General features: G+C 43.5%; 1 protein-coding gene across 1 annotated transcript in view; it reads right to left on the bottom strand.

The window, feature by feature from the left end:
- Positions 1–8,981: 8,981 nt before the first annotated feature.
- Positions 8,982–27,837, bottom strand: part of LOC311121749 (fibroblast growth factor receptor 3-like) — a gene marked incomplete at its 5' end in the record, with an annotated part of 221,422 nt that continues 202,566 nt past the window's right edge. The window contains 6 exons of the mRNA XM_084196201.1: positions 8,982–10,819; positions 13,358–13,463; positions 17,766–17,903; positions 20,728–20,798; positions 23,055–23,177; positions 23,569–23,759. Coding sequence (XP_084052327.1) covers positions 10,673–10,819; positions 13,358–13,463; positions 17,766–17,903; positions 20,728–20,798; positions 23,055–23,177; positions 23,569–23,759 — 776 coding nt within the window. The 3' untranslated portion in view covers positions 8,982–10,672. The remainder of the gene's footprint in view (positions 10,820–13,357; positions 13,464–17,765; positions 17,904–20,727; positions 20,799–23,054; positions 23,178–23,568; positions 23,760–27,837) is intronic.

The following is a 27,837-nucleotide window of genomic DNA, read 5'->3' as shown; positions in this document are numbered from 1 at the left end:
AGGCTCAATACAGACAGACCTCTCTGCCCCACAGCTAGCAGGCTCAATACAGACAGACCCCTCTATCCCACAGCTAACAGGCTCAATACAGACAGACCCCTCTATCCCACAGCTAGCAGGCTCAATACAGACAGACCCCTCTATCCCACAGCTAGCAGGCTCAATACAGACAGACCCCTCTATCCCACAGCTAGCAGGCTCAATACAGACAGACCCCTCTATCCCACAGCTAGCAGGCTCAATACAGACAGACCCCTCTGCCCCACAGCTAGCAGGCTCAATACAGACAGACCCCTCTATCCCACAGCTAACAGGCTCAATACAGACAGACCCCTCTATCCCACAGCTAGCAGGCTCAATACAGACAGACCCCTCTATCCCACAGCTAGCAGGCTCAATACAGACAGACCCCTCTATCCCACAGCTAGCAGGCTCAATACAGACAGACCCCTCTATCCCACAGCTAGCAGGCTCAATACAGACAGACCCCTCTATCCCACAGCTAGCAGGCTCAATACAGACAGACCCCTCTATCCCACAGCTAGCAGGCTCAATACAGACAGACCCCTCTATCCCACAGCTAGCAGGCTCAATACAGACAGACCCCTCTATCCCACAGCTAGCAGGCTCAATACAGACAGACCCCTCTATCCCACAGCTAACAGGCTCAATACAGACAGACCCCTCTATCCCACAGCTAGCAGGCTCAATACAGACAGACCCCTCTATCCCACAGCTAGCAGGCTCAATACAGACAGACCCCTCTATCCCACAGCTAGCAGGCTCAATACAGACAGACCCCTCTGCCCCACAGCTAGCAGGCTCAATACAGACAGACCCCTCTATCCCACAGCTAGCAGGCTCAATACAGACAGACCCCTCTATCCCACAGCTAGCAGGCTCAATACAGACAGACCCCTCTATCCCACAGCTAGCAGGCTCAATACAGACAGACCCCTCTATCCCACAGCTAGCAGGCTCAATACAGACAGACCCCTCTATCCCACAGCTAGCAGGCTCAATACATAACCCCCTCTACTTCCAGCAGACTCCAGTACACTCTCTCTCAATCCCTCTATATACACCAAAGCAAAGAAACGCACATACACCAAAGCAAAGCAAAGCATGTCGATTTGTTTAACAGATCTTTATCGAGGAGCGTATTTGTTTTCAGGGAGTGTAGGAAGTGTGTGTTTGATTAGTTTGATACGTTTTGGAGTTTACACATTAAGACAGTGAAGATATTTTCAAAAATGTAGCATGTCTGAATTGAATATATTGAAGGAAAGACAGTATATGCTTTTGTAACGTGTTTATTGAAAACCTTTGACAGCATAGTCTGTCAGGCACATAGAGAGAGAGAAAATAAAGCAGTGTGGGTGAGAGCGGGGCTGACGTGGTGGAATGTTCCAGACGGATCTGAACTCAGAACGGTGAAATGAAACAAACTAGTTATGAAATTACAAAAAAAACACTTTACACCAAATGGTTAGTTGCACCTTTCTACATGTGTGTTAAAAACAATTTATACCCAAGGTTTGTTCCACCTTTCTACATTTGTGTTAAAAACAGGAATACAGAGGGGGAATGTATTATCTGGGGAGCTAAATGAATGATCTGAAACACTCGCCCACTAATACACCATGTGATTCTGTTGTCTTAACATGTTGGGAAACTCTACATGGAATGCAAATAATCTTATTCATGTTTAAGAAAATACTGTTCAGAAATCTGTTTTCTTCACAAGGTTTTTACAAAACAAAGTCACACAGCTCCATCAAATCTCCTCATTTTACAGCAACAACTTAAGAAGCGGATTTCAAACTATATAATTTAACTTATAATATCTTATCTTCTAGTTGAAACAGCATGGCATTATTAAAATGAAAAACAGAAACAGACAGATCAATGAAACACGGAGAGAAGAGACAGACCTGATAACTGATCCTGGATAAAGACAAGAGGAAGATGTTTGAGTTGTCTGGAACAAAGCTCAGGTCTCCTAGACAACACCTGAACCCATCACAACCTGGCTCAGGTCTCCTAGACAACAACACCTGAACCCATCACAACCTGGCTCAGGTCTCCTAGACAACAACACCTGAACCCATCACAACCTGGCTCAGGTCTCCTAAACAACAACACCTGAACCCATCACAACCTGAGCCACCCTTTTGGAAGGGAAATACAGTGGCTTGCGAAAGTATTCACCTCCCTTGGCATTTTTCCTATTTTGTTGCCTTTCAACCTGGAATTAAAATGGATTTTTGGGGAGTTTGTATCATTTGATTTACACAACATGCCTACCACTTTGAAGATGCAAAACACACATTTTTGTGAAACAAACAAGAAATAAGACAAAAAAACTGAAAACTTCAGCGTGCATAACTATTCACCCCCCCCCCAAAGTCAATATTTTGTAGAGCCACCTTTTGCAGCAATTACAGCTGCAAGTCTCTTGGGGTATGTCTCTATAAGCTTGGCACATCTAGCCACTGGGATTTTTGCCCATTCTTCAAGGCAAAACTGCTCCAGCTCCTTCTAGTTGGATGGGATCCACTGGTGTACAGCAATATTTAAGTCATACCACAGATTCTCAATTGGATTGAGGTCTGGACTTTGACTAGGCGATTCCAAGATATTTAAATGTTTCCCCTTAAACCACTCAAGTGTTGCTTTAGCAGTATGCTTAGGGTCATTGTCCTGCTGGAAGGTGAACCTCCGTCCCAGTCTCAAATCTCTGGAAGACTGAAAAAGGTTTCCCTCAAGAATTTCCCTGTATTTAACGCCATCCATCATTCCTTCAATTCTGACCAGAACAGGTGTATATACACTGAGATTATGTGACAGATCATGTGACACACAGGTGGACTTTATTTAACTAATTATGTGACTTCTGAAGGTAATTGGTTGCACCAGATCTTATTTAGGGGCTTCATAGCAAAGGGGGTGAATACATATGCACGCACCACTTTTCCGTTATTTCTTTTTTAGAATATTTTGAAACAAGTTATTTTTTTCATTTCACTTCACCAATTTAGACTATTTTGTGTATGTCCATTACATGAAATCCAACAATAGGTTTTAATGCAACAAAATAGGAAAAACGCCAAGGGGGATAAATACTTTTGCAAGGCACTGTATAAGTCCCTCCATGTTCCTGTAAATTCCTGGGCTACATTGTTCAGTGGAAAAGGTAGTTCTCTTCAGTAGCAGAGAATGGTAAACGGAACAGAGAGATCAGCAGGGGTCAAAACCAACAGATACCCAGGAGACAAAATGGGTCATGGTTAGGATTAGGGTTGGTTCTCTTCAGTAGCAAAGAATAGAGCTAAACGGGTCAGAGAGATCAGCAGGGGGAGACAAAATTGTCTAACATCTCCCTAACCGCAGAGGGCGCACCGGCCCCTCAGAAACAAACAGAAACGGAGACATAAAGGACAGGACTATAGTACCTATCTAGGCTTTATTCAATCTGGAGCGCTGAAGCTTTACAGATTCCGCCATAGAAATTAAAGGTAATTTCCGATTGAGCAGACATGTACTGTGAATGCATTCTCCGCTAAAGAGGGAACATTACCTTTACATTTCAATCACGCTGTAAAGCTGAACTTCCGCAATGCGGATTTAATAGAACCCTGGGTCTGTTTCTTCCTCACAACAACAACAACAACAACAACAACAGATTGTATATATAATCCTCTCACCATAGGAAGAGCTCTTATTTACCCAGCTAGGAATAATATATAGACAACAGCATCCTCAGCATCCTCAGCATCCTCAGCATCATCACTATACCTTTGTCTCATTCACCAACAAATCTTATTATTATTATGATCGTTATTACACCTTGCCTCTGCAACAACCAGTCACTGTTTTCAATCATACGTTCAATTGCAAAATCAAAGTATTAAATAAATTAATCTCTCAATGAATTCCAGGCACTTAATAGAATATGAGCCAATTAATTATTACTATTAAGAGGAAGAACCAATAGAACATTAGAATCAGCCAGTGGATCATGTTCCGGAAGCCTTCGATGCCACTTGATCGTTACTTTCCCTTTATTTACTAAATATAGACTCTGTAAACATTTCAACCACTGAGGGTCAACTGGGAAGACAACTGCGTAAAGGACAGGGTATTTATCTCTCCCGACCCTGCTACACTCGGCTTACAGTCCCTTCAGAAAGTATCCACACCCCTTGACTTATTCCACATTCTGTTGTTGCAGCCTGGATTGGATGAAAGAGATTTGTTTCTCACCCATCTACCCCATAATGACAAAGTGAAAACATGTATTTTTTTTGTGCATATTTATTGAAAATGAAAGAGAAATCTCTCATTTAGATAAGTATTCACAGGCCTGAGTCATGTTAGAAGCACCATTGGCAGTGATTACTGCTGTGTGTCTTCTGGGTAAGTCTCTAAGAGCTTTGCACACCTGGATTGTACAATATTTGCACATTCTCCTTTTTAAAACTCTTCAAGCTCAGGCAAGTTGGTTGTTGATCATTGATGCCATTTTCAAGTCTTGCCGTATATTTTCAAGCCGATTTAAGTCAAAACTGTAACCAGGCCACTCAGGAACATTCCATGTCGTCTTGGTGAGCAACTCCAGTGTATATTTGGCCTTGTGTTTTAGGTTAAAGGTGAATTAATCTCCCAGTGTCTGTTGGAAAGCAGACTGAACCAGGATTTCCTCTAGGATGTTGCCTGTGCTTAGCTCTATTCCATTTATTTTTATCCAAAAAAACTCCCTAGTCCTTGCTGATGACAAGCATATCCATAACATGATGCAGCCACCACCATGCTTGAAAATATGAAGAGTGCTACTCAGTGATGTGTGTTGGATTTGCCCCAAACATAACACTTTCTATTCAGGACATAAAGTTTGTTTCTTTGTCACATTTATTTGCAGTGTTACTTTAGTGCCTTATTGCAAACAGGATGCATGTTTTGGAAAACATTTATTCTGGCTTCCTTCTTTTCACTCTGTCATTTAGGTTAGTATTGTGGAGTAACTACAATGTTGTTGATCCATTCTCAGTTTTCTCCTATCACAGCCATTCAACTCTGCAACTGTTGTAGCCCTTTCCTGCAGTCGACTGACCAAAGCGCCCTCTAGTGGCCTCATGGGTGGAATGTTATTCATATTTTTCATAATTTCATAATTAATAAACATGATAAATAAAATAAAAAATGAAAATCTGGTGTTTCTATGTCAAACGGTTTTGTTATATTTCAGTCTTCTGTGATATATATATATATATATATATATATATATATATATATATATTATTATTATTATTATTATTATTATATAAATGTATAAAGTGTAATATTGGGATGCAAACCCAAAATTGAATACATTTCAACTCTATATCTGACAGGTTGTTTTCTTGCCCATAACCATGTGTGTGAGGTGTATACTTTTGTTTCAAAGTAGATTTGTTTAAGACTACCAAGAATCACTCTGTGTGACCCTGATTTAGCCCACTGCAGTAAAAGGTTAAAGTCACCATTGGCCTCATCGTGAAATCCCTGAGTGATTTCCTTCCTCTCCGGCAACTGAGTTAGGAAGGACACCTGTATCTTTGTAGTGACTGGGTGTATTGATATACCATCCAAAGTGTAATTAATAACTTCACCGTGCTCAAAGGGATATTCAATGTCTGTTTTTTTTTTTTCTACCCATCTACCAATAGTTATCCCTCTTTGCGAACCATTGGAAAAACTCCCTGGTCTTTGTGGTTGAATCTGTGTTTGAAATTCACTGCTTGACTGAGGGACCTTACAGATTATTGTATGTGTGGGGTACAGAGATGAGGTAGTCATTCAAAAATCATGTTAAACACTATTATTGCACACAGAGTCCATGCAACTTATTATGTGCCTTGTTAAGCAAATGTTTACTCCTGAACTTTGGGCTTCCCATAACAAAGGGGTTGAATACTTATTGACTCAAGACATTTCAGCTTTTCATTTTTCATGATTTTGTAAAAATTTCAAAAAACATAATTCCACTTTGAAATTATGGGGTATTGTGTGTAGGCCAGCGACAGAAAATCTCAATTTAATCCATTTTAAATTCAGGCTGTAACACAACAACGTGTGGAAAAAGTCAAGGGGTGTGAATACTTTCTGAAGGCAGTGCAGTATTTGGTTCAGGAGATTTTCTAAATAAGATTTAAAAGAATTAAGAGATATCCGCTTTAGCTGTTGTTTTGGTGGTGGAGGAGGTGGAACTGCCTTAGAGCTGTCCAATCCACAAGCAGCTCCTGGCGTTATACCTAAAGCGGACGTTGCCATTGGCTGCACGGAGTCACAGTATCAGAAATTCCATGCTGCCTTGCTTACAAGTTGGAACACTGGAATGTGAGATGCAATCTACACCTAGATTAGGCTGATAGAAATCCTCTTTATTTTGTTGAATGATTTTCCATTTGAGCGTCATTATTTCTATATAGCTACACTTTCTCCTTCTGAACTTCTGACATGAGTGGGAGGGGTGTGGCTTCGTGACAATGATCACAAGAGCAGCAGCTCACCGATTTGACGGCTCCAACGAAGTTCCACCTCTGACACCACCAAAACATCAGCTATGTGGGTGTCGGCTATCGCCAGTTAACGCTTGATCTGATTGAATCTAGGCCTAATTTGGCACTTTCTTTCTTGACAAACCAAGTTTTAGGATCTTGCACTTGACCATCTTGTTGCACATTTGGATTGAATAAAAATCTTCCACTACGTTGGCACATCTATGACTTACAAACATCAATGATTCAGATTGAATGTTATAATGTTAGAACTATCTGCCTTGTGATCCTAACGCCACAGAGCAGGCCTTCATAGTCTATCCTCATATTCTATATTAAAACTGTAGAGCATCAAGGAAACCTGGGCAGATGTTTCTATAACATTAGACAATGTTTCAGATGTTTCAGTAACACTAGATAATGTTTCAGATGTTTCAATAACACTAGATAATGTTTCAGATGTTTCAATAACACTAGATAATGTTTCAGATGTTTTAGTAACACTAGATAATGTTTCAGTAACACTAGATAATGTTTCAGTAACACTAGATAATGTTTCAGTAACACTAGATAATGTTTCAGTAACATTCTAGATAATGTTTCACTAACACTAAATAATGTTTCAGTAACACTAGATAACAACAACGTTTGTTAAATGTTGGTATTTTGGAATAAAAATTACAGTAAAAGATATTATTAGCCTCTCTATATATAGCAGTATATAACAATTATAACAGTATAAGAGCTTCAAGAATATCTTGGAGGAAGAGTACTACTTATAGAACTAGCACGGTAAACTAGCACGGTAAACTAGCATGGTAAACTAGCATGGTAAACTAGCATGGTAAACTAGCACGGTAAACTAGCACGGTAAACTAACATGGTAAACTAGCATGGTAAACTAGCATGGTAAACTAGCACGGTAAACTAGCATGGTAAACTAGCACGGTAAACTAGCACGGTAAACTAGCATGGTAAACTAGCATGGTAAACTAGCATGGTAAACTAGCACGGTAAACTAGCACGGTAAACTAGCATGGTAAACTAACATGGTAAACTAGCATGGTAAACTAGCACGGTAAACTAACATGGTAAACTAGCATGGTAAACTAGCATGGTAAACTAGCACGGTAAACTAGCATGGTAAACTAGCACGGTAAACTAGCATGGTAAACTAGCATGGTAAACTAGCATGGTAAACTAGCATGGTAAACTAGCACGGTAAACTAGCACGGTAAACTAGCATGGTAAACTAGCATGGTAAACTAGCATGGTAAACTAGCATGGTAAACTAGCACGGTAAACTAGCACGGTAAACTAGCATGGTAAACTAACATGGTAAACTAGCATGGTAAACTAGCACGGTAAACTAGCATGGTAAACTAGCACGGTAAACTAGCACGGTAAACTAGCACGGTAAACTAACATGGTAAACTAGCACGGTAAACTAGCACGGTAAACTAGCATGGTAAACTAGCATGGTAAACTAGCACGGTAAACTAGCATGGTAAACTAGCACGGTAAACTAACATGGTAAACTAGCATGGTAAACTAGCACGGTAAACTAGCATGGTAAACTAGCATGGTAAACTAACATGGTAAACTAGCACGGTAAACTAGCATGGTAAACTAGCATGGTAAACTAACATGGTAAACTAGCACGGTAAACTAACATGGTAAACTAGCACGGTAAACTAGCATGGTAAACTAGCATGGTAAACTAGCACGGTAAACTAGCATGGTAAACTAGCATGGTAAACTAGCACGGTAAACTAGCACGGTAAACTAGCACGGTAAACTAGCACGGTAAACTAGCACGGTAAACTAGCACGGTAAACTAGCATGGTAAAACATACGTAATAATGTAAAAAGTACTTAAAACGAAAATAGTAGTAAAGTAAATTTGACATTTAGCTAAAATGTTACTGAAACCTTCTCAGGTGAGTCCTGTGAAGCAGGGACTCGTTTTCTGCCCAGCAACAGTTAATCATTGCTTTGATTTGGTCAAAGTCAACTTTGCAACCAAGGTACCATTCAATAATGTTTCACTCCCTAGATTTACATTTCATCAAACTCACTTTCCTTGTCCTGCTCTGCTCATTAAAATGTCTTTAAATCTTTTATACATTTTTTTTATACTGTAAACAAAACAAGATGGATCAAAAACCAGAGAAATATAATCTGCCAGTTGTGAAAATAATGTTGTTCTGCTGTAAAATAAGTTACAGAAAAATAAATAAAAAAATCTTTGCTTACAGTACTAAATCCTGAACTAGTGTTTTTAAACTTATGAACCACATGTTAAGTCTATAAATATCTTTACAAATATACATGTTAATAATTCAAATAAACCTTTTGTATCACTTTAAATTATTACATGATCATGACAGTGTATTCTTGATTGCAATGCTTTGATTCGAAAACAATATTTTTTCTTCTTTTAAGTACATGGCTGTTGACAGCAATATGATACATATTTGCATTTATATATTTACAGTGAAAACTTTTTAAAGATTCATAGAAACTCCCCCAATTATATTCCCCTCCTAGTGAAGGGTCTGACGGCAGCTTGGTTCCCATCAGAGAGACTGGTTCTATATTCCCCTCCTGTTGAAGGGTCTGACGGCAGCTTGGTTCCCATCAGAGAGACTGGTTCTATATTCCCCTCCTAGGGAAGGGTCTGACGGCAGCTTGGTTCCCATCAGAGAGACTGGTTCTATATTCCCCTCCTAGTGAAGGGTCTGACGGCAGCTTGGTTCCCATCAGAGAGACTGGTTCTATATTCCCCTCCTGTTGAAGGGTCTGACGGCAGCTTGGTTCCCATCAGAGAGACTGGTTCTATATTCCCCTCCTAGTGAAGGGTCTGACGGCAGCTTGGTTCCCATCAGAGAGACTGGTTCTATATTCCCCTCCTGTTGAAGGGTCTGACGGCAGCTTGGTTCCCATCAGAGAGACTGGTTCTATATTCCCCTCCTAGTGAAGGGTCTGACGGCAGCTTGGTTCCCATCAGAGAGACTGGTTCTATATTCCCCTCCTGTTGAAGGGTCTGACGGCAGCTTGGTTCCCATCAGAGAGACTGGTTCTATATTCCCCTCCTGTTGAAGGGTCTGACGGCAGCTTGGTTCCCATCAGAGAGACTGGTTCTATATTCCCCTCCTGTTGAAGGGTCTGACGGCAGCTTGGTTCCCATCAGAGAGACTGGTTCTATATTCCCCTCCTGTTGAAGGGTCTGACGGCAGCTTGGTTCCCATCAGAGAGGTTCAAACAGCAGAGACCTCTGTGGTTACAGTCCTGGTTCAGATTGTTGTATTGTAGTCCCATTGAAAAAAAACGTATGTTGCATGATGTTTGAGATGAGTCAACAGAGGTGAGGGGGAGGGGTCTTGGAGTAAAGCACTAACTGTTATTGGAAGAACTAGTCACATCATTTTGTTGATTCTGGCCTTGCTGGTATGCTGCATATTTATAAAAATGAGTTCCCGTGTACTCCATACTCTGTCGTTCACAGAGCTCCATAGAGGAGAGGTGAGGAGACCCAGCCTGGAAAATACCCTGTTTCCCTGGCCAATGGCGTTCACCTTCCTAGCCTCCCTGGCCAACGGCATTATAGATACCCTGCCTCCCTGGTCAATGGCGTTTTAGATACCCTGCTTTCGTGGCCAATGGTGTTCAACTCCAAGTGTCCATCTCCTTCCAGTCCTGTGGATTAGAGTTTGGATTCCTGTAGGCACTGAATGGTTTGACCCTTCGGATTGTCAATAACTAAAGACTGGCCAAGTACAAAAAATAGACATTTTCATTTTGAACAGCAAAACATTTTCCAACCTTCAATGCAAAGATTCTTTAAAAAATGTGTCAGTTTGAGGAGGTATTGCATGTGTTGTTCTCTTTCCCATATCTGGAGGAGGTTCAAAGTACCCCCCACACCCCTCCGATTGGGGGGGGGGGGGGGGGTTCGTCGTCCCAACCCATCCAACCCCCCCTTCTAGATAGATCTATGTCCTGATTGCCCTGTAAGTCTGCAGTAGTTTGACAAGGTTTGGCAGGCAGGGGTTGTCACCCTGGATCATTTTGGGGAGGCAGGGTTGGTCAGCGAGGGGGTCCAGGGGAGGCAGCATTGATAAGGGATGGGGTCATGGGGAGGCAGGGTTGGTCATGTCGTGGGTCGTGGGGAGGGGGTCGTGAGAGAACACTGAGTCGTCTCCTGAGGAACAGGTGCTGCTGGAGTCTTGGCAGGTTGGAGAGTACTGCTCAAACGGGACACACAGGTCCAGGTACTCCTGTAGTAACACAACACAACACACAGCATTAGAACAGACAGGTCCAGGTACTCCTGTAGTAACACAACACACAGCATTAGAACAGACAGGTCCAGGTACTCCTGAAGGAACCAACACAACACACAGCATTAGAACAGACAGGTCCAGGTACTCCTGTAGTAACACAACACACAGCATTAGAACAGACAGGTCCAGGTACTCCTGAAGGAACCAACACAACACACAGCATTAGAACAGACAGGTCCAGGTACTCCTGTAGTAACACAACACACAGCATTAGAACAGACAGGTCCAGATACTCCTGAAGGAACCAACACAACACACAGTGTTAGAACAGACAGGTCCAGGTACTCCTGTAGTAACACAACACACAGCATTAGAACAGACAGGTCCAGGTACTCCTGAAGGAACCAACACAACACACAGTGTTAGAACAGACAGGTCCAGATACTCACGTTTGTTTAACTATCCTTGTAGGGACCAAACAATTGATTCCAATTCAAAATCCTATTTTCCTTAATCCTAAACCTAACACTTAACATAACCCTAACCTTAACCCCAAAACCCTAACCCTAACTCCTAACCCTAAACCGAACACTAACCCTAACCATAAACCTAACCCTTAACATAACCCTAACCCTAACCCTAACCCTAACCCTAACACTAACCCTAACCCTAACCCCTAAGCCTAATATAGCCTTTTTACTTATGGGGACCGGCAAAAAATCCCCAAATATTCCTTGTTTTACAATCCTTATCCTTGTGAGGAATTCTGGTACTCTAGAGATAATGTTAGAGTTGTATTAGTTTTATATAGAGGTTATTGCTGTATACGTGAGTTAGCTAGCATGCTCTAGATGTAATTGTTATTGCTGTATAAGTGAGTTAGCTAGCATGCTCTAGATGTAATGTCTGTTATTGCTGTATAAGTGAGTTAGCTAGCATGCTCTAGACGTAATGTCTGTTATTGCTGTATAAGTGAGTTAGCTAGCATGCTCTAGATGTAATGTCTGTTATTGCTGTATAAGTGAGTTAGCTAGCATGCGCTAGATGTAATGTCTGTTATTGCTGTATAAGTGAGTTAGCTAGCATGCGCTAGATGTAATGTATGTTATTGCTGTATAAGTGAGTTAGCTAGCATGCTCTAGATGTAATTGTTATTGCTGTATAAGTGAGTTAGCTAGCATGCTCTAGACGTAATGTCTGTTATTGCTGTATAAGTGAGTTAGCTAGCATGCTCTAGATGTAATGTCTGTTATTGCTGTATAAGTGAGTTAGCTAGCATGCGCTAGATGTAATGTCTGTTATTGCTGTATAAGTGAGTTAGCTAGCATGCTCTAGATGTAATGTCTGTTATTGCTGTATAAGTGAGTTAGCTAGCATGCGCTAGATGTAATGTCTGTTATTGCTGTATAAGTGAGTTAGCTAGCATGCTCTAGATGTAATTGTTATTGCTGTATAAGTGAGTTAGCTAGCATGCTCTAGATGTAATGTCTGTTATTGCTGTATAAGTGAGTTAGCTAGCATGCTCTAGATGTAATGTCTGTTATTGCTGTGTAAGTGAGTTAGCTAGCATGCTCTAGACGTAATGTCTGTTATTGCTGTGTAAGTGAGTTAGCTAGCATGCTCTAGACGTAATGTCTGTTATTGCTGTGTAAGTGAGTTAGCTAGCATGCGCTAGATGTAATGGCCGCATTAGGGGTTAGTAATCTGGGGTTAGGGTTAGACAGTTATCTAGGGTTAGTAATCTGGGGTTAGGGTTAGACAGTTTTCTAGGGTTAGTAATCCCCGGGCGGCAGGTAGTCTAGTGGGTAAGAGCGTTGTGCCAGTAACCGAAAGGTCGCTGGTTCTAATCCCTGAGCCGACTAGGTGAAAAATCTGTCGATGTGCCCTTGAGCAAGGCACTTAACCCTAATTGCTCCTGTAAGTCGCTCTGGATAAGAGCGTCTGCTAAATGACTAAAATGTAAATGTAAATGTAATCTGGGGTTATAGTTAGACAGTTATCTGGGGTTAGTCATCTGGGGTTAGGGTTAGACAGTTATCTGGGGTTAGTAATCTGGGGTTAGGGTTAGACAGTTATCTGGGGTTAGTAATCTGGGGTTAGGGTTAGACAGTTATCTAGGGTTAGTAATCTGGGGTTAGGGTTAGACAGTTATCTAGGGTTAGTAATCTGGGGTTATAGTTAGACAGTTATCTGGGGTTAGTCATCTGGGGTTAGGGTTAGACAGTTATCTGGGGTTAGTAATCTGGGGTTAGGGTTAGACAGTTATCTGTGGTTAGTAATCTGGGGTTAGGGTTAGACAGTTATCTAGGGTTAGTAATCTGGGGTTAGGGTTAGACAGTTATCTAGGGTTAGTAATCTGGGGTTATAGTTAGACAGTTATCTGGGGTTAGTAATCTGGGGTTAGGGTTAGACAGTTATCTGTGGTTAGTAATCTGGGGTTAGGGTTAGACAGTTATCTAGGGTTAGTAATCTGGGGTTAGGGTTAGACAGTTATCTGGGGTTATAGTTATTGTGTTTATAGTTGTGACTTACGTCCGTGGAGGTCATGGATAGAACCCTGTCATGGTCTTCCACCAGCTGCCTGAAGGTAGGCCTCTGGGATGGAACAGCGTGCCAGCACTCCCTCATGATCATATACCTACAGAGACACAACAGTTACAATACAGCACAGTGAATACAGGCCATACACAACACAGTGAATACAGGCCATACACAACACTCACTGTATGACCTGCTGTACATCCAAATGAGAATTCCACAGACAGACACCGTGCATTCATCTCAAACTGCTCCGGAGATAATGTCGATGTGATTCTAAAGGTGTCTATACAGGTCATAAATGTAACAGGGCTAGTTATGTTTCCACTTGCCACTGCAGAAATGTGTACTTAATGTTTATGTATTCTAATTGGTTGGATTAAGTCAGATGTCAGGGTGTAAGATCATTGGCTTGCAGATAGGAGGAGATCGCGAACGTCAATTCTTCCCAGTCTGATATTGACATGCAAGTGGTAGGTCATGTTCTGAAATACTGTATTCCATTTTCATATTTACAATGTGTACGAGTTCACTAGGTACATTTCCTGATGTAAATAGACCCACCGGACAGTTTATTAGGTACACCCCATTCACACAAATGTATCGCTCCTACAGACAGTGAGTCACGTGGCCGTGGCTTGCTATATAAAGCAGGCAGACAGGCATCGAGGCATTCCGTTCTGTTTGATTGAACATTAGAATGGGCAAAACGAGTGACCTAAGCAACTTTGAGCGTTGTATGATTGTCGGTTCCAGTCGGGCCGGATCCCATGTCTCAGAAACAGACGTCCACCTGGGCTTTTCACCACGACAGTGTCTAGCGTTTACCGAGAATGGTTGGACAAACTAAAAATATCCAGTCAGCGGCAGTCCTGTGGGTGAAAACAGCTTGTTGACGAGAGAGGTCGTAGGAGACGGGCAAGAATCGTGCAAGTTAATAGGTGGGCCAAAAACAGACCAATAACAGCGCGGTACAACAGCTGTGTACAGAACGGCATCTCGGAACGCACAACTCTTCAATCCTTGTCACGGATGGGTTATTGCAGCAGACGACCACACCGGGTTCCACTCCTATCAGCCTAAAACAAGAAGAATCGTCTCCAGTGGGAACACCATCACCAACACTGGACAACTGAGGAGTGCAAAAACATCTCTTGGTCCGACAAATCCTGGTTCCTGTTGCATCATGCTGATGGCAGAGTCAGGATTTGTCATAAGCAGCATGAGTCCATGGCCCCATCCTGCCTGGTGTCAACGGTACAGGCTGGTGGTGGTGGTGTACTGGTGTGGGGAATATTTTCCTGGCACTTTAGGTCCTTTGATAACAATTGAGCAACAAACGTTTATGACATTTTGCAGAATCCTTCAGGCTGTTCTGGAGGCAAAGGGGGGTCCGACCAGGTACTAAATGGGTGTACCTAATAAATTGGCCACTGAGTGTATACGTACGTGTGGTACCTGTTTGATATTGGGGGCTTTCTGCGATGTGCTTTTGTATGTATGATTGCTGTATAAGTGAGTTAGCTAGCATGCTCTAGACGTAATGTCTGTTATTGCTGTATAAGTGAGTTAGCTAGCATGCTCTAGACGTAATGTCTGTTATTGCTGTATAAGTGAGTTAGCTAGCATGCTCTAGATGTAATGTCTGTTATTGCTGTGTAAGTGAGTTAGCTAGCATGCTCTAGATGTAATGTCTGTTATTGCTGTGTAAGTGAGTTAGCTAGCATGCTCTAGATGTAATGTATGTTATTGCTGTATAAGTGAGTTAGCTAGCATGCTCTAGACGTAATGTCTGTTATTGCTGTATAAGTGAGTTAGCTAGCATGCTCTAGACGTAATGTCTGTTATTGCTGTATAAGTGAGTTAGCTAGCATGCTCTAGACGTAATGTCTGTTATTGCTGTATAAGTGAGTTAGCTAGCATGCTCTAGATGTAATGTCTGTTATTGCTGTGTAAGTGAGTTAGCTAGCATGCTCTAGATGTAATGTATGTTATTGCTGTATAAGTGAGTTAGCTAGCATGCTCTAGACGTAATGTCTGTTATTGCTGTATAAGTGAGTTAGCTAGCATGCTCTAGATGTAATGTCTGTTATTGCTGTATACGTGAGTTAGCTAGCATGCGCTAGATGTAATGGCCGCATTAGCTAATACAGAGTTGTTGTTACAGATTCATGCTATCGACAGCCATCAACATCATTGAGCCCTGCACATCTATATAACAGTGGCAGGTAGCCTAGCGGTTAGAGTGAAACCAAAAGTGACAAATCTGTCGATGTGCCCTTGAGCAAGGCACTTAACCCTAATTAGCTCCAGGGGCACCGTACTGCTATGGCTGATCCTGTAAAACAACACATTTCACAGCACCTATCCAGTGGATGTGACAGTAAAACATCTATTAGTGGAGGCTGGTGGGAGGAGCTATAGGAGGATGGGCTCATTGTAATGGCTGGAATGGATTACATCGAATGTATCAAACATATGGAAACCACATGTTTGACTCTGTTCCATTTATCCATTCTCATATATATATATATATATATACACTACCAGTCAAACGTTTCAGAACACCTACTCATTCAAGGGTTTTTCTTTATTTTTACTATTTTCTACATTGTAGAATAATAGTGAAGACATCAGAACTATGAAATAACACATATGGAATCATGTAGTAACCAAAAAAGTGTTAAACAAATCAAAATATATTTTATATTTGAGATTCTTCAAATAGCCACCTTTGCCTTGATGACAGCTTTGCACACTCTTGGCATTCTCTCAACCAGCTTCATGAGGTAGTCACCTGGAATGCGTTTCAATTAACAGGTGTGCCTTCTTAAAAGTTAATTTGTGGAATTTCTTTCCTTCTTAATGTGTTTGAGCCATTCCGTTGTGTTGTGACAAGGTGGGGGGGGGGGGGGTATATACAGAAGATAGCCCTATTTGGTAAAAGACCAAGTCCATATTATGGCAAGAACAGCTCAAATAAGCAAAGAGAAACGACAGTCCATCATTACTTTAAGACATGAACGTCAGTCAATCCGGAAAATTTCAAGAACTTTGACAGTTTCTTCAAGTGCAGTCGCAAAAACCATCAAGCGCTATGATGAAACTGGCTCTCATGAGGACCACCACAGGAATGGAAGACCCAGAGTTACCTCTGCTGCCCAAAAATTGCAGCCCAAAAGAATGCTTCACAGAGTTTAATTAACAGACACATCTCAACATCAACTGTTCAGAGGAGACTGTATGAATCAGACCTTCATGGTCGAATTGCTGCAAAGAAACCACTACTAAAGGACACCAATAAGAAGAAGAGACCTGCTTGGGCCAAGAAACATGAGCAATGGACATTAGACCGGTGGTAATTAGTCCTTTGGTCTGGAGTCCAAATAAGAGATTTTTGGTTCCAACCGCCGTGTCTTTGTGAGACGCGGTGTGGGTGAACGGATGATCTCCGCATCTGTATTTCCCATCGTAAAGCATGGAGGGGGAAGTGTTATGGTGTTGGGGTGCTTTGCTGGTGACACTGTCTGTGATTTATTTAGAATTCAAGGCACACTTAACCAGCATGGCTACCACAGCATTCTGCAGCGATACGCCATCCCATCTGGTTTGGGTTTAGTGGGACATATCATTTGTTTTTCAACAGGACAATGACCCAACACACCTCCAGGCTGTGTAAGGGCTATTTGACCAAGAAGGAAAGTGATGGAGTGCTGCATCAGATGACCTGGCCTCCACAATCCCCTGACCTCAACCCAATTGAGATGGTTTGGGATGAGTCGGAACGCAGAGTGAAGGAAAAGCAGCCAACAAGTGCTCAGCATATGTGGGAACTCCTTCAAGACTGTTGGAAAAGCATTCCAGGTGAAGCTGGTTGAGAGAATGCCAAGAGTGTGCAAAGCTGTCATCAAGCCAAAGGGTGGCTATTTGAAGAATCTCAAATATAAAATATATTTTGATTTGTTTAACACTTTTTTGGTTACTAAATGATTCCATATGTATTATTCTACAATGTAGAAAATAGTAAAAATAAAGAAAAACCCTTGAATGAGCAGGTGTTCTAAAACTTTTGACCGGTAGTGTATATAACATGTATATATATATATATATCTTTTATTGTTTTTGCTGTTTCCTCTCTACTGTCAGGTATTTACACATCGTATTTTGTCATATTTTTGTTATTGTGATCAATGATGATAAAAGACCCAGTCTGATATTAATATGCAAGTGATTCATGCTATCGACAGCCATCAACATCACTGAGCCCTGCACATCTAATGTGCTGTTTGCTATCTATTGTCAGAAAATAAACTACTGGTCAACTGGGACCGGTGGTTGGTGTTCCTTTCTATATTACACAACGCAAGAGAGATGAAACATCTGTTACATAAACATGACCTACAGTTCATGTGTGCAGTTGGCAGGCTTGTCCATGCGGTGGCCCTCTTTCAGCAGTTTGAACAGCTCCTCGACAGGGATGCCGGGGTACGGGGACCCCCCCAGGGTGAAGATCTCCCAGAGCAGCACCCCATAGGACCACCTGGAGAGAGGGAGGGAGCACAGGTCAGAGGTCAAAGAGCACTGAAGCAGTAACATGGTTCAGCTGTTGTCTTGATTTTATATTCATATCTTATTAAATGCATCCCAACAAGCCTTAACTCAACTCCACATACTGGTCGCAGCGTTATTAAATGCATCCCTCACAACAAGCCTTAACTCAACTCCACATACTGGTCGCAATGTTATTAAATGCATCCCTCACAACAAGCCTTAACTCAACTCCACATACTGGTCACAGCGTTATTAAATGCATCCCTCCCAACAAGCCTTAACTCAACTCCACATACTGGTCGCAGTGTTATTAAATGCATTAAATGCACTCAAGTTTTTTAATCCTGTATCTCTCGACACATTCATGAAAATAGTCATGGCCTCTAAACCTTCAAGCTGCATACTGGACCCTATTCCAACTAAACTACTGAAAGAGCTACTTCCTGTGCTTGGCCCTCCTATGTTGAACATAATAAACGGCTCCCTATCCACTGGATGTGAACCAAACTCACTAAAGTGGCAGTAATAAAGCCTCTCTTGAAAAACCCAAACCGTGACCCAGAAAATGTAAAGAACTAAATCGGCCTATATCGAATCTCTCATTCCACTCAATTTTTTTTGAAAAAGCTGTTGTGCAGCAACTCACTGCCTTCCTGAAGACCAATAATGCATAAGAAATCCTTCAGTCTGGTTTTAGACCCCATCACTGCACTCGTGAAGGTGGTAAATGACCTTTTAATGGCGTCAGACCAAGGCTCTGCATCTGTCCTCGTGCTCTTAGACCTTAGTGCTGCTTTTAACACCATCGATCACCACATTCTTTTGGAGAGATTGGAAACCCTAATTGGTCGACACGGACAAGTTCTTGCCTGGTTTAGATCTTATCTGTCGGAAAGATATCAGTTAGTCTCTGTGGATGGTTTGTCCTCTGACAAATCAATAGTATGTTTCGGTGTTCCTCAATGTTCCGTTTTAGGACCACTATTGTTTTCACTACATATTCTACCTCTTGGTGATGTCATTCGGAAACACAATGTCAACTTTCACAGCTGTACATTTTGAGGAAACATGGTGAACCACAAAATTGCCTACACTGGAAGCCTGTGTTTCAGACATAAGGAAGTGGATGGCGGCAAATATTTTACTTTTAAACTCGGACAAAACAGACATGCTAGTTCTAGGTCCCAAGAAACAAAGAGATCTGCTGTTGGATCTGACAGTTAATGTTGATGGTGGTACAGTCGTCTCAAATAAAACTGTGAAGGACCTTGGCGTTACTCTGGACCCTGATCTCTCTTTTGACGAACATATCAAGAATATTTAATGGACAGCTTTTTTCCATCTTTGTAACATTGCAAAAATCTGAAACTTTTTGCAGAAAAGCTAATCAATGCTTTTGTCACTTCTAGATTAGACTACTGCAATGCTCTACTCTCCGGCTACCCGGATAAAGTACTAAATAAACTTCAGTTAGTGCTAAACACAGCTGCTAGAATCTTGACTATACTCAGCCTTGTCTCAGGATAGTAGGTTGTTGGTCTGTTGATATCCCTCTGGTGGTGTGGGGGCTGTGCTTTGGCAAAGTGGGTGGGGTTATATCCTGCCTGGTTGGCCCTGTCCGGGGGTCACAGTGTCCCCCAACCCCCCCCTGTCTCAGCCTCCAGTATCTATGCTGTAATATTCTATATGCTGGGGGGCAAGGGTCAGTCTGTTATATCTGGTGTTATTATCCTGTCTTATCCGGTGTCCTGTGTGAATTTAAGTATGCTCCCTCAAATTCTCTCTCTCTCCCTCCCCTCCTGGAGGACCTGAGCCCTAGGACCATACCTCAGGACTACCTGGCCTGATGACTCCTGGCTGTCCCCAGTCCTCTCCCTCTCTCCCTCTCATCCCGGAGGACCTGAGCCCTAGGACCATGCCTCAGGACTACCTGGCCTGATGACTCCTGGCTGTCCCCAGTCCTCTCCCTCTCTCCCTCTCTCCCTCCCCTCCTGGAGGACCTGAGCCCTAGGACCATGCCTCAGGACTACCTGGCCTGATGACTCCTGGCTGTCCCCAGTCCACCTGGTCGTGCTGCTGCTCCAGTTTCCACTGTTCTGCCTGCGGCTATGGAACCCTGACCTGTTCACCGGACGAGCTACCTTGTCCCAGACCTGCTGTTTACAACTCTCTCTCTCTCTCTACTGCACCTGCTGTCTCGACCTCTGAATGCTCGGCTATGAAAAGCCAAGTGACATTTACTCCTGATGTACTGACCTGTTGCAACCACTGATTATTATTTGACCCTTCTGGTCATCTATGAATGTTTGAACATCTTGAAGCATTTCACGGTAAGGTTGTATTCGGCGCACGTGACAAATAAAATGTGATTTGATTTTAAGAATAATCTGGCCTTAATGGCCATGTACTGTTATAATCTCCACCCGGCACAGCCAGAAGGGGACTGGCCACCCCTCAGAGCCTGGTTCCTCTCTAGGTTTCTTCCTAGGTTCCTGCCTTTCTAGGGAGTTTTTCCTAGCCACCGTGCTTCTACATCTCTATTGCTTGCTGTTTGGAGTTTTAGGCTGGGTTTCTGTATAGCACTTAGTGACATCTGCTGATGTAAAAAGGGCTTCATAAATACATTTGATTGATTGATTGATACAACAGGACTGATACAACAGGACTGAGATAAATAAATGTATATTCACACGCAGGAATGTTTTGATGGTAATTGAGGCTAAGTCATGATATTACAACACATTCCTACTGTCCTGCGTATCGCTCTACATGAGCAGACCAGACCTACTGTGTGGCTGGCTGTGTCAACTTACACATCGCTCTGGTGCGTGTAGATGCGGTCGAACAGAGCCTCTGGTGCCATCCATTTCACGGGCAGACGACCCTGCAACAACACACAGACAACAGAACCGCTGTGTCAGCACGACGAATCAAAACACACAGAAAATACATAACAGATAAACCACTCACACCCACACCCCCCAATCACAGTCTTACCCATAACAGAAAGGAAACACCCCCCAATCACAGTCTTACCCATAACATAAAGGAAACACTTACCCATAACATAAAGGAAACACCCCCCAATCACTGTCTTACCCATAACAGAAAGGAAACACCCCCCAATCACAGTCTTACCCATAACAGAAAGGAAACACCCCCCAATCACAGTCTTACCCATAACATAAAGGAAACACTTACCCATAACATAAAGGAAACACCCCCCAATCACTGTCTTACCCATAACATAAAGGAAACACCCCCCAATCACTGTCTTACCCATAACAGAAAGGAAACACCCCCCAATCACAGTCTTACCCATAACAGAAAGGAAACACCCCCCCAATCACAGTCTTACCCATAACAGAAAGGAAACACCCCCCAATCACAGTCTTACCCATAACAGAAAGGAAACACCCCCCAATCACTGTCTTACCCATAACAGAAAGGACACCCCCCCATACTAACCCAACCTATTGACCCCTTCCATCAGCAGACAGTGACTACTAACCCTAACCCAACCTATTGACCCCTTCCATCAGCAGACAGTGACTACTAACCCTAACCCAACCTATTGACCCCTTCCATCAGCAGACAGTGACTACTAACCCTAACCCAACCTATTGACCCCTTCCATCAGCAGACAGTGACTACTAACCCTAACCCAACCTATTGACCCCTTCCATCAGCAGACAGTGACTACTAACCCTAACCCAACCTATTGACCCCTTCCATCAGCAGACAGTGACTACTAACCCTAACCCAACCTATTGACCCCTTCCATCAGCAGACAGTGACTACTAACCCTAACCCAACCTATTGACCAGGCCCTTCCATCAGCAGACAGTGACTACTAACCCTAACCCAACCTATTGACCCCTTCCATCAGCAGACAGTGACTACTAACCCTAACCCAACCTATTGACCAGGCCCTTCCATCAGCAGACAGTGACTACTAACCCTAACCCAACCTATTGACCCCTTCCATCAGCAGACAGTGACTACTAACCCTAACCCAACCTATTGACCCCTTCCATCAGCAGACAGTGACTACTAACCCTAACCCAACCTATTGACCCCTTCCATCAGCAGACAGTGACTACTAACCCTAACCCAACCTATTGACCCCTTCCATCAGCAGACAGTGACTACTAACCCTAACCCAACCTATTGACCAGGCCCTTCCATCAGCAGACAGTGACTACTAACCCTAACCCAACCTATTGACCCCTTCCATCAGCAGACAGTGACTACTAACCCTAACCCAACCTATTGACCAGGCCCTTCCATCAGCAGACAGTGACTACTAACCCTAACCCAACCTATTGACCCCTTCCATCAGTAGACAGTGACTACTAACCCTAACCCAACCTATTGACCCCTTCCATCAGCAGACAGTGACTACTAACCCTAACCCAACCTATTGACCCCTTCCATCAGCAGACAGTGACTACTAACCCTAACCCAACCTATTGACCCCTTCCATCAGCAGACAGTGACTACTAACCCTAACCCAACCTATTGACCCCTTCCATCAGCAGACAGTGACTACTAACCCTAACCCAACCTATTGACCCCTTCCATCAGCAGACAGTGACTACTAACCCTAACCCAACCTATTGACCAGGCCCTTCCATCAGCAGACAGTGACTACTAACCCTAACCCAACCTATTGACCCCTTCCATCAGCAGACAGTGACTACTAACCCTAACCCAACCTATTGACCCCTTCCATCAGCAGACAGTGACTACTAACCCTAACCCAACCTATTGACCCCTTCCATCAGCAGACAGTGACTACTAACCCTAACCCAACCTATTGACCCCTTCCATCAGCAGACAGTGACTACTAACCCTAACCCAACCTATTGACCCCTTCCATCAGCAGACAGTGACTACTAACCCTAACCCAACCTATTGACCCCTTCCATCAGCAGACAGTGACTACTAACCCTAACCCAACCTATTGACCCCTTCCATCAGCAGACAGTGACTACTAACCCTAACCCAACCTATTGACCCCTTCCATCAGCAGACAGTGACTACTAACCCTAACCCAACCTATTGACCCCTTCCATCAGCAGAACCCATAGGACTGCCCAATACTGAAGTCTTAGTCCAATCGAGTTTTAAGACTCACGTTGGTAGTCTTCTTGTAGTAATCTATGTTGTGCACATCTCTGGCCAGACCGAAGTCTGCGATCTTCATCACGTTGTCCTCAGTTACCAGGACGTTCCTGGCTGCCAGATCTCTATGGATACACTGAGGAAGAGGAACCAATTAGTCAGGCTAAATACACTGGACTGGACTTGACTGGACTTGACTGGACTTGACTGGACTGGACTAGACTAGACTAGACTAGACTAGACTAGACTAGACTAGACTGGACTGGACTGGACTGGACTGGACTGGACTGGACTGTATTATACCATACTGTAGCATATAGACCAGATATAATCCGAACTAGGGTTGCAAAATTCCGGTAGCTTTCCCAAAATTCCAAGGTTTTCCAGAAATCCCGGTTGGAAGATTCCCGGAATCAGAAGGGAATAAGCAGCGAATCCAGAATTCTCCAACCAGGATTTCTAGAAACCCTGGGAATTTTGGAAAGTAAAGATTTTTGCAACCCTACTATGACCAGTATGCCACCCACCTTCTGTGAGGCCAGGTACTCCATGCCTCGTGCCACCTGGTAGGCACAGGACACCAGGTCTTTAAAGGTGAGCTGCTCGTCAGGGATCTTACAGGTGTCGAAGGAGTAGTCCATCCCCGGGGGCCGACGGGCTCTCAGGTACTCCCTCAGGTTCCCTTTAGACGCATACTCCACCAGCACGTACAGGGGACCTGGGGAATATATATACTGTATTTATACTTTATACCAACCTTAACCCTGTTAACTCTAACCCCTAAACCCTAACCCTGTTAACTCTAATCCCTAAACCCTAACCCTGTTAACTCTAATCCCTAACCCTGTTAACTCTAACCCCTAACCCTGTTAACTCTAACCCTAACCCTGTTAACTCTAATCCCTAACCCTGTTAACTATAACCCCTAACCCTGTTAACGCTAACCCCTAAACCCTAACCCTGTTAACTCTAACCCCTAACCCTGTTAACTCTAACCCTAACCCTGTTAACTCTAACCCCTAACCCTGTTAACTCTAACCCCTAACCCCTAACCCTGTTAACTTTAACCCCTAACCCTGTTAACTCTAACCCCTAACCCCTAACCCTGTTAACTCTAACCCCTAACCCTGTTAACTCTAACCCTAACCCTGTTAACTCTAACCCCTAACCCTGTTAACTCTAACCCCTAACCCCTAACCCTGTTAACTTTAACCCCTAACCCTGTTAACTCTAACCCCTAACCCTAACCCTGTTAACTCTAACCCCTAACCCTGTTAACTCTAACCCCTAACCCTGTTAACTCTAACCCCTAACCCTGTTAACTCTAACCCCTAACCCTGTTAACTCTAACCCCTAACCCCTAACCCTGTTAACTTTAACCCCTAATCCTGTTAACTCTAACCCCTAACCCCTAACCCTGTTAACTCTAACCCCTAACCCTAACCCTGTTAACTCTAACCCCTAACCCTGTTAACTCTAACCCCTAACCCCTAACCCTGTTAACTTTAACCCCTAACCCTGTTAACTCTAACCCCTAACCCCTAACCCTGTTAACTCTAACCACTAACCCTAACTCTGTTAACTCTAACCCCAAATGACTATGTGATCACGCTCTCCGTAGCCGATGTGAGTAAGACTTTTAAGCAGGTCAACATTCACAAGGTCGCAGGGCCAAACGGATTACCAGGACGTGTACTCCGAGCATGTGCTGACCAACTGGCAAGTGTCTTCACTGACATTTTCAACATGTCCCTGACTGAGTCTGTAATACCAACATGTTTCAAGCAGACCACCATAGTCCCCGTGCCCAAGGACACTAAGATAACCTGCCTAAATGACTACCGACCCGTATCACTGACGTCTGTAGCCATGAAGTGCTTTGAAAGGCTGGTCATGGCTCACATCAACACCATTATCCCAGAAAATCTAGACCCACTCCAATTTGCATACCGCCCCAACAGATCCACAGATGATGCCATCTCTATTGCACTCCACACTGCCCTTTCCCACCTGGACAAGAGGAACACCTACGTGAGAATGCTATTCATTGACTACAGCTCAGCATTCAACACCATAGTGCCCTCAAAGCTCATCACTAAGCTAAGGATCCTGGGACTAAACACCTCCCCCTGCAACTGGATCCTGGACTTCCTGACGGGCCGCCCCCCAGGTGGTAAGGGTAGGTAACAACACATCTGCCACACTGATCCTCAACACGGGGGCCCCTCAGGGGTGCGTGCTCAGTCCCCTCCTGTACTCCCTGTTCACCTATGACTGCATGGCCAGGCACCACTCCAACACCATCATTAAGTTTGTCGACGACACAACAGTGGTAGGCCTGATCACCAACAACGATGAGACAGCCTATAGGGAGGAGGTCAGAGACCTGGCCGTGTGGTGCCAGGATAACAACCTCTCCCTCAACGTGACCAAGACAAAGGAGATGATTGTGGACTACAGGAAAAAAAAGAGGACTGAGCACGCCCCCATTCTCATCGACGGGGCTGTAGTGGAACCGGTTGAGAGCTTCAAGTTCCTTGGTGTCCACATCACCAACGAACTATCATGGTCCAAACACACCAAGACAGTCGTGAAGAGGGCACGACAAAGCCTATTCCCCCTCAGGAGACTGAAAAGATTCGGCATGGGTCCTCAGATCCTCAAAAAATTATACAACTGCACCATCGAGAGCATCCTGACTGGTTGCATCACCGCCTGGTATGGCAACTGCTTGGCCTCCGACCGCAAGGCACTACAGAGGGTAGTGCGTACGGCCCAGTACATCACTGGGGCCAAGCTTCCTGCCATCCAGGACCTCTATACCAGGCGGTGTCAGAGGAAGGCCCTCAAAATTGTCAAAGACTCCAGCCACCCTAGTCATAGACTGTTCTCTCTGCTACCGCACGGCAAGCGGTACCGGAGTGCCAAGTCTAGGTCCAAAAGACTTCTCAACAGCTTCTACCCCCAAGCCATAAGACTCCTGAACAGCTAATCATGGCTACCCGGACTATTTGCACTGCCCCCCCACCCCATCTTTTTACGCAGCTGCTACTCTGTTAATTATTTATGCATAGTCACTTTAACTCTACCCACATGTACATATTACTTCAACTACCTCAACTAGCCGGTGCCCCCGCTCATTGACTCTGCACCGGTACCCCCCTGTATACAGTGGGGGAAAAAAGTATTTAGTCAGCCACCAATTGTGCAAGTTCTCCCACTTAAAAAGATGAGAGACCTGTAATTTTCATCATAGGTACACGTCAACTATGACAGACAAAATGAGATTTTTTTTCTCCAGAAAATCACATTGTAGGATTTTAAATAAATTTATTTGCAAATTATGGTGGAAAATAAGTATTTGGTCAATAACAAAAGTTTCTCAATACTTTGTTATATACCCTTTGTTGGCAATGACACAGGTCAAACGTTTTCTGTAAGTCTTCACAAGGTTTTCACACACTGTTGCTGGTATTTTGGCCCATTCCTCCATGCAGATCTCCTCTAGAGCAGTGATGTTTTGGGGCTGTCGCTGGGCAACACGGACTTTCAACTCCCACCAAAGATTTTCTATGGGGTTGAGATCTGGAGACTGGCTAGGCCACTCCAGGACCTTGAAATGCTTCTTACGAAGCCACTCCTTCGTTGCCCGGGCGGTGTGTTTGGGATCATTGTCATGCTGAAAGACCCAGCCACGTTTCATCTTCAATGCCCTTGCTGATGGAAGGAGGTTTTCACTCAAAATCTCACGATACATGGCCCCATTCATTCTTTCCTTTACACGGATCAGTCGTCCTGGTCACTTTGCAGAAAAACAGCCCCAAAGCATGATGTTTCCACCCCCATGCTTCACAGTAGGTATGGTGTTCTTTGGATGCAACTCAGCATTCTTTGTCCTCCAAACACGACGAGTTGAGTTTTTACCAAAAAGTTATTTTGGTTTCATCTGACCATATGACATTCTCCCAATCCTCTTCTGGATCATCCAAATGCACTCTAGCAAACTTCAGACGGGCCTGGACATGTACTGGCTTAAGCAGGGGGACACGTCTGGCGCTGCAGGATTTGAGTCCCTGGCGGCATAGTGTGTTACTGATGGTAGGCTTTGTTACTTTGGTCCCAGCTCTCTGCAGGTCATTCACAACATTTACATTTACATTTTAGTCATTTAGCAGACGCTCTTATCCAGAGCGACTTACAGTTAGTGAGTGCATACATTATATTTTTCATACTGGGCCCCCGTGTGGTTCTGGGATTTTTGCTCACCGTTCTTGTGATCATTTTGACCCCACGGGGTGAGATCTTGCGTGGAGCCCCAGATCGAGGGAGATTATCAGTGGTCTTGTATGTCTTCCATTTCCTAATAATTGCTCCCACAGTTGATTTCTTCAAACCAAGCTGCTTACCTATTGCAGATTCAGTCTTCCCAGCCTGGTGCAGGTCAACAATTTTGTTTCTGGTGTCCTTTGACAGCTCTTTGGTCTTGGCCATAGTGGAGTTTGGAGAGTTTGTGGACAGGTGTCTTTTATACTGATAACAAGTTCAAACAGGTGCCATTAATACAGGTAATGAGTGGAGGACAGAGGAGCCTCTTAAATAAGAAGTTACAGGTCTGTGAGAGCCAGAAATCTTGCTTGTTTGTAGGGGACCAAATAGTTATTTTCCACCATAATTTGCAAATAAATTCATTAAAAATCCTACAATGTGATTTTCTGGATTTCTTTTCTTCTAAATTTGTCTGTCATAGTTGACGTGTACCTATGATGAAAATTACAGGCCTCTCTCATCTTTTTAAG

This window comes from Coregonus lavaretus (genome assembly GCF_964263955.1).
Source record: "Coregonus lavaretus genome assembly, contig: HAP1_SCAFFOLD_308, whole genome shotgun sequence".
Classification (NCBI taxonomy): Eukaryota; Metazoa; Chordata; class Actinopteri; order Salmoniformes; family Salmonidae; genus Coregonus; species Coregonus lavaretus.
The sequence above is the reverse complement of the archived record's forward strand: the minus strand, read 5'-3'. Positions and strand labels throughout refer to the sequence as shown.